The sequence below is a fragment of the Lineus longissimus genome, chromosome 12 (genome assembly GCF_910592395.1).
Source record: "Lineus longissimus chromosome 12, tnLinLong1.2, whole genome shotgun sequence".
NCBI classification, from domain to species: domain Eukaryota; kingdom Metazoa; phylum Nemertea; class Pilidiophora; order Heteronemertea; family Lineidae; genus Lineus; species Lineus longissimus.
In genome coordinates this window covers 8,007,347-8,015,591 of record NC_088319.1, presented here as the reverse complement: position 1 = coordinate 8,015,591, position 8,245 = coordinate 8,007,347, and the positions used below count along the sequence as shown (strand labels likewise).

General features: G+C 41.1%; 1 protein-coding gene across 1 annotated transcript; it reads right to left on the bottom strand.

Annotated features, from left to right (window-relative positions):
- Positions 1 to 2,908: 2,908 nt before the first annotated feature.
- Positions 2,909 to 7,661, bottom strand: LOC135496511 (uncharacterized). Its single transcript, XM_064785871.1, has 2 exons — positions 7,645 to 7,661; positions 2,909 to 5,783 (listed from the first exon to the last, which is right to left on the bottom strand). Exons 1-2 carry the CDS (start codon positions 7,659 to 7,661, stop codon positions 2,909 to 2,911), a joined length of 2,892 nt encoding a protein of 963 aa, XP_064641941.1.
- Between the last annotated feature and the right edge of the window lie 584 nt (positions 7,662 to 8,245).

The window sequence follows — 8,245 nt, the reverse complement described above, 5'->3', positions numbered from 1 at the left end:
AATTGGTTTCAATCTGCACAGTCACTTTTTAAGGTGGCAGCACAGTACAGTAATTGGGAAAGATTCCTCTCTCAAAACCAAGCAATTTCACGAGGTTGGAAAATTTCAGGGCATATATACATATCAGGCTAAATATAGAAAACTATCATCAATATGCAGATTATACCGAAATAAGTGGCATTTTTTGAGGGGCATATATATGTACAGCGTGTATAGGAAAGGAAGTCATAAACCCAAATTCATTGAGCGACTGTGAAAATAGGTAACTCAACACAAAGATTTCTATAAATCTGCCTCCTTTCATTAGCTGGCACTGTGCAACAGGATTTATAAATATGAAAAACTGGTTTAGTTGGCAACCGAGCCAATATTCAAACTTGCTCTTAGTCAAAATTAAATGTTTTGGGTGATATACCGGTCCTAAGTCACCATGCAACATATTCCATTTTCCCAGGATTTCCTCTTGATTCGGCTTAATTACACAAAATTAGAGATTTCGTGATAAAATGTTGCTCAAATAAAAATGAAAGTGTCTTGATAACATTTTTCTGCATCATAATTCAGCATTTGAAGCCACTGATCTTTGGTGAAATGGTCGTCGGATGATTGTCACTCACACAAGTGGAGAGATCTTCAGCGAATTCTGACTATGGGATGTCACATCTTACTATTGAGCAGGCTTTTTAGCTCAGTTCTCCTCAGGCCTTTACACAACTATGTAAGGGTATTAAGAATACCAGCTTACCTTGCTAAGGGAGGATGGTCCTCACTTGGTTTTCCGTTTTATTATGGAACACTACCTGGTTCACGGTTCACTTTTTTTCTAAACCTCGAAATAATGATTACAAGTAGTTCATTTTAAACGTCGAACCATGCATTGCTTATACTATCCACTTGCAACATTGTTCGGTCTAAGTTGGATTATTTCATGTGCTTACCAGGGGCGGATCCAGCCCCCCCCCCTGCTCTCGACCACCAAAGATTTATACATCGATTTTCCGCGACGAGACAGCCTAAGTAACGACATCCCTTCATAACCGTAATCTTGGTAAAAGACTGAGTAAGCCTCTCCCTGACCACGAGTCATGTTGGAAACTCGATCGGACCGAAACCCGCCCTACCAATAAAGTCTTCCGCTGTCAAGGTGTTTTCCGCACACGGGAAGTGCCCGGCAACTTCTGCGGTCGGGTCGCGTCTAGTGGCATTTCGTACATCATAGATTACTTTCCACAACACTGGAACATGGTCAGGTCACTGTCAGAAAACGTTTTGATGGTCGACACTATTTTTCAAGGAATAAACGCAGGCCACCCTCCATATTTGGCTTGTCAAAAAAGTCAGTGTTGTGAAAATGAGATGCTGAAATGTCGGGAAAACGCATCTGCGGTTTTCTAAATTTCAAATTGTCCTGGGGGGAGGACCCGGGCGCTCGACTGACCCAGCCGCCGAGTTGTTTCTTTCAAGAACTCACCTCTAAGGATCACACATATAGCGTCTGGGTCGGACTTTCGGCTCTTATAATGTTTTTGGCTTCCAGAATCTCTGCCAGCCCCCTCCCCCACGGCACTGAAACATCCTAAAATCAAACTGAATCTTGCTATTTTTGATGTTCTCAAATACCGGGAAAACCCATCTGGGGGCATCTAGATTGAAACATTTTCTTGGGGAGGCTCTAGGTATGCCGTAGGCGCGCCGAGATCGCGGGCTTCATCTCGACCCCCCCCCCCCCCCCGCTAAAATTCCTGGATCTGGCCCGCTAACATTTTTACCCCCTTATTTTTACAAGTGTATGGTCACCACTTGCGCTGCACAGTCAGCTGGTTACATGTTGAAAATAATAGGCCGGGAACCTGGACTGTGTTTAGATGAACAGTGATTTCACCAAGATATGGGGTATATATAAAGGCAATAGCCCACAATTTTATATGCCCCACATACAAAAATGCCTCGCAGCTAAAACAATACCAGTGCTGCCACATAACGAATGGAAAAGTAACGAATTCACCCATGTGCATATCAGACAGAGTTATCAGGGACATCACCAGACTGGTTCCCTTGGACCATACTACACGTTAGTAATGCTTTTAGTTGTGGGGCATTATGTATGCCCCATATTTTTGGTATACCCCACAAGAAAGGTTTCATACACAAAAAGACCCCGTATTTGGGGTGTTATGCTATTATATATATATATATATTACTTTACTTGTACTGTAATTCAAATTGCTGTAAAATCTCCCACAACTGTATTTGTCTTCTTACAATGTAAGAACAATTATCTAGTTTAAATCTTTTGTGGAAGATTTCAACCAAATATCTGATTGACCAATTATGTTAAATAAATTGATTCATTTTGATTTAAATCACTGGTGCTAATTACTTGCTGGTCAAGTACAATCATTTCAAGCAATAAAACAAGCATTTTTAACCATACATATCTTTATTCATTCCTTTAATCCTTTATGCCTTCAATTTCCTGGTAACTCCCACAACTCCACTTTAGTTTCAGGATTCAACCTACTTTCAGTCACCTCCACCAAGGACGCCATCCATCCCATCAATAATTTGCAAACTTCACAATACTAGTGACTTTTTGCATTAAATACTTCTTGCAAACATAAACAGAAATAAAAACCAATCTTGCCTCCCAAGTAGATAATGCTGCCAGATTTCATAACAGCCGTCCTACAAATAAAGGCCAACAACATTTCCAAACTTTGGGGACGTTCTGGCATCAACGCGACGACCCATATTCGCCTATAGGCTTGTTATATTAACACTCCGATAACGGGTGAATGAGAGACAATTATCTAGTGACAGCAATGCCAATGGCTAAAGTCAAAATCTAAATTTCTGAGACACGAAATTCAAAAAGTGCATTTACATTTACCAAGTAATTTTTGTTCCACTAGTATTCTTCCCCAAAACAAATGGAGTGCTTGAGGGCAATGAACATGTTATCATCCATCCGATAAGCATTCAGCGGTTGGTAATCCAGTAGTCGACTTCTGTCAAGACACACCATTGCATCAGCATTTGTCACGTGAGTTGTTTCATGAGCTTCGGCCATCGAAACCACTTCATAAACACCAAGATCCATGTTGTACAATCCAATATTCAATTTTACCACAAAATGGCATGTGGAAGAATCACCAATGTCTATCATCATTGACACAATGTCAGCCAGATACAAGCGGAATCGTCCTGCAGTAGGATGCCTTATAACCAAGTACATTCCCTTGCAATATTCGGTGCCATCAATGGTAACTTTGTCTGAAATATGAACCAAGTCCGACTCCTTATGCATCCCACATTTCTTAACAGCAGCAGCCAATGGAGGAGTATACAATTCAGGATGAAATGGTATTGAGGATACTGCTGAAACACCAAGGCAGAAATATTCCCCTTGCCTCAAGTATGCTTGTAGCAGCTGATGCTTTGTTGTCAATGATTTTGTCAAGTTAATGAAGTTTGCACAGTGGCGAACATGAGTCTTGAAGTAGGCGTGTTTACTTTCAAACCGCATTGTCCAAGACCTAATTAGAGGTCCACACTGAAGAATTAGCCGAGGGTAGTGTATCAGGTAGTGATGTTTTGGCCTAAGTTTCACATCAGGGAAGATATTCTTCCTCTCATTAAGGTACTCCTCAATGAGCACTAGAAGGTAAGCCACCTGTCCTTCAGCAATTTTGGGTGAACAGACCAACTCCACAATCTCCCGAAGTAAAAGAATTAACTTCCAGGTTTCATCCTCAGGGTTCTGTACTTTCAAATGCAAGAAAAGAGGGAGATTTCTGAGAAGACACCAGTTTTCTGCGGCATGCCCAGAAAGTTTTTCTCCCTTGCTACTCAGATCTGGAGGTTTATCCCTCATATCAAACAATTTCAGTGAAACCTTTCTGATCATTCTGTTTAGGAAATCATAGTTGAACCACCCTTTCTTTACCAAATCCTTTATAAAGAAAGCTAAATCATATCTTACAATGCCTTCAAATAAGTCATGTCCCAAGCAGGGTGGCAGAGCAGGTGAACAAACATGTAAATATTTCAAAGTGTTGAATGGGGAAGCCCTAACTATCCCTTGGTGCATTGATATTTCACCTTCTTCTAAAATGTCGATGGATGCTGAGTAGTTGGTCACTGTTCTCTGTTCTGACACCGTCAATGGATTCTCAGCAAATTCTTTGTTTGTGATGAGACAGTACCGACACATGTATGGTTGGGTGGAGAAATTCTCTGAAAAACCTCCTATACAATGACTTCCTAAATTATCACCAAGAAAAAACAGAACAGACCCGAGTACCTTATTCCCATTATCATTTGAGTCAATTTGTAGACCCTGCTCTTCAATGTCCTTCAAGTCAGATACAAGGCGAGCAAATATCTTATCCATCTTAAAATATTTAAAGTCCTTTTCACGACACAAAAGCACAAGTTGCAAAGGTTCGACTTTGGAACGATGCTGGGGACAAATGTTGCCGAGAGTTAAATATACAGCTAAAATCTTGTGTTTTATTTTAGATGATCCCAGTGGATTCACAACTTCGAAGGCATCCTGGTATAAAACAAGTGATAGCGCTCCTGGAACATTACCAAACAATTCGTTTGTTTTGAACACTTCCCCATCTTGAAAATCCTGATATACACCAGGTTTGGGGTCTCTTTTCAACTCGTACAGCTTCTGCATGGTCAAGTCCTTAAAAAGTGTTGTTATTGTCTCTTTGATGGGAACGTAATGATAGTGCCTGTCAATATTGTCCTTGTCTCTACCTAAACCAACGGACACTGGAATAACATAATCAAAACTTTCTTTGTAATATTTCTTCCTTGTGTAGTTCGACCTAAGTGTACCATCATGAACAATCTCAAAAAAATCACTCTTGAAAACATCTTCAACAATATAGCCAATTTTTTCATCTGTTACCCCTTCCTCCCAAAGAAGTTTCTTAAGCTGTAGCTGCAGCTCATATTGGCTAAGCTTGTGGAAATCACAGACACTTGTGACTATCTCTTGGATAGCCGATTGCGGTATATGGAATTTTGCCTCAAGTTTAAGATAAAACAAAGCAACACTTTCTAAGAAAACATTGTCTGATAAACCTTCAGTATCAGTTTCATCACCAGGATCATTCTCTTCTGGTCCATCATGGTCCATCACTGCAGCTTCAGGACAAGCAGGCTCAACATTATTTTCAATGTTAACCTCTGGTATGATGGGTCCTACTGCAGTATTCTCATTTTCAACAACTTGAACAAGCACATCACCTTGGTTTCCCATATTCCCTAATGACCAGCTGTTGTGACATCGTGACATATGTGATGTAAATGAAGAGGCAACTTTGTATTTAGATGAACAGTCATGGATAGGACACTTGATTACTATGCCTTCACGGATGTGTTCCTTCAAATGACGCATTATTTCTGCAGGACTATCACACAGTTTCTTGCAATGGTCACAAGTTAGATTCGGAGAGACCAGGTTGTTCACGTTGTCAGCACTATTAGTACTAATGGGCAAATTACCAGTGTTGGCTTCTACATTTTGTCTTACATGTCGGTAGTTTCGGTGATCTCTAGAGAGGTGTGTGCTAAAACTTGAATACAATTTGAAAGTTCTTGGACACCCAGGAACACCACAAGGAAAGCCCACTTGATTCACATGCCGGTGTATAGCATAATGATGTGTATACTCTATAGGAGACTTTCCTTTATACGGACAATGATTGCATTTATACATACCAGTACAAGTAAGTATCTTGTCTGGAACACACAGTTGCGTCGAGCTGAAAGAACAAATAAGATGACAAGTTACAAAACAATTTGACCAAAGTCATCAGTACCTGTAGGCTGTTGTGTACATGAGATAAACTTTCCAAAAGTCGTCTTTTTACCCGGCCTTGTCTTTTTTTCCTTTGTCATATTTACTGTCATCTTTTCTACGATTGGCTTTTTTAGTGTTGTCTATTTTCCCATTGTCTTTTTTATTTTGTCACAATATCCAATTTTCCATTTTTCTATTTTGCAGGATTAACCACCCATAGGTGGCCCTACAGGCATTGACAGATTACCAGAAAAATTTATACGACACATAATCCGCCTAACTAACTTGTGCCAAGGCCTAATATCAGAGATCCTATAATAGCTGTCATAACGTTGTGCATTTTGCCGGTTCGTTATAACGCACCTCCTGGCGATAATAGGTGCACTATAGGCCTATTTAATCTAACAGTTAACAGAAGTGACAGCTAGGGCTACATACAATACATGTATAGGTAGACCTAGCCCTGGGACTAGCATAACAAGCATGTGATGTATATATATCTGATATCTCACACTCGTCGGACCTGCTTACCACAGGCAGAGTTATGACAGTCATGACAGGACAGGCATCAGAGACTGAGCAGCTGCTGAGAGAGCCGTCTTGCTTTGCAATGCATGTAGTAGGCCTTACATGATGTACTAATGCACAGCACTGTAGCCGAATCATGCAGGTGCAGCCAATGCATTATGGTTGCCTGCTTCCTAGCCATGTGCAGCTCATTCCGACTGCCTGTGGCGTAAAATCATAGGGCAAGTTATACAATCTTACACAATCTTCGTTTGTTTGATTATCTTATTTTCACTCTCCGACAACACAATCTCTATGCACAATGCAATCGTCGGATTATGCATGATTTTGTAACAGAAACTTACCAAATCACGCAGGCTCTATCGTCCACAAAGCCAACCGGAAGCATACATGCGCATGTTCAACACGGATTTTGTACAGAAAACTGGGGTAGGCCTACAGAAAACATCTGTAGAAATAAAGCAGAACAGCCGTTCCGCCTTTCTCCTTTTTTTATATGCGATGGCCGTGAACAATTCCGTATGAGCCATGGCCCGAACATTCCAGTCACGCAACAATGCAGGACAGTGGCCGGTGGGGCATATCCACCTCGGGGCGTTGGGAATATAATGATACCGTAATACCTCCATGGTTGAATGGATTCGGGGTATCAAGACGATTGATACGATTCCCCTTGAAAATTGCCCCTCGTCAGTGAAAGACAACCAGCAGGCCGGGGCGTTATGGAGTTATTTCCGTCTCGGGGCAAATCGTCCTGGGGGGGGGGGGGGGGGGGGCTTGGGGAGATACTTCGACCAAGGGGCAAATAAGAATTCATTTGTGTTCGATTTTATGTATTATAGGCCTAGAACGTAGAATCTAGCCTAATTTCGTCAAAAAATATTTTCAGTATAGGCCTTTACAGTATTCTTACGATATTAAGACGGATACGGGTGAAATGCTGTACAAATACAGAATTTCGTTCGATGGTTATTGATTAAAGAACCAGTCTGATAAGAAAGTTATGAAATACAGTATTCGGACGAATAAATAGGGGAAATGCAGTGAATATACAGAACTTATGTAGATTTGATGAATTACAGAACTATTCTGTACAAAAAGTTCTGTAAAATCTACTGTTTTTTTTAACAGTGTACTGAAGAGAATGGGTAATAGAACCCCACCCTGTTTAATACCGTTCTTTACATTTACAGTCCTGCTAAGAGCGTCGCGCCATTTAATTTGTACTTGCTGACATGTATACATTGTAGCCAGAAATTTTGCAATTAGAGGACAGCACCCCCTTTTTGGCTCACCTGTGAGCCTTTACCATCACGCAGCGTCCGTCGTCGTCCGTCGTCGTTAGACATGGGTGGCACGTTTTGTTACCGCTGAAGCCACTGAACTGAAACTTAGTACACATGTACCCCTTGGTGACCACTACTCAGAGACCAAAACGCGGTCTCATATATTTCACGGTTTGGCCACCAGGGGGCCAAAGGTAAAAAAATGAAGAAATGCGTTTTCTCCCTTATAACTGGTCCGAAAAATTTGAAAAAAATATGGTAGGTACTTCTACTAATGGGACATCACATATCCTCCGGGTTTTTGATTTGACCTAATTTTCAAGGTAAGATAGGTCAAAGTTCGCCGACGGCACCGCTGTTAGTCAATGGTGGCACGTTTTGTAACCGCTGAGGCTATTGAACTCAAACTTGGTACATATATACCCTTGGGTGACCTTTACTCAGAGACTGAATCGTGGCGTCATACGATTTACGGTTTGGCCAATAGGGGGCCAAAGGTCAACAATGAAAATATGCGATTACTCGCCTACGTCTGAAAAATTTGAATAAAATATGGCAGGTACTTCTTGCAGTGTTACATCATATATCCTCCGCATTCATTTTTTGGCTC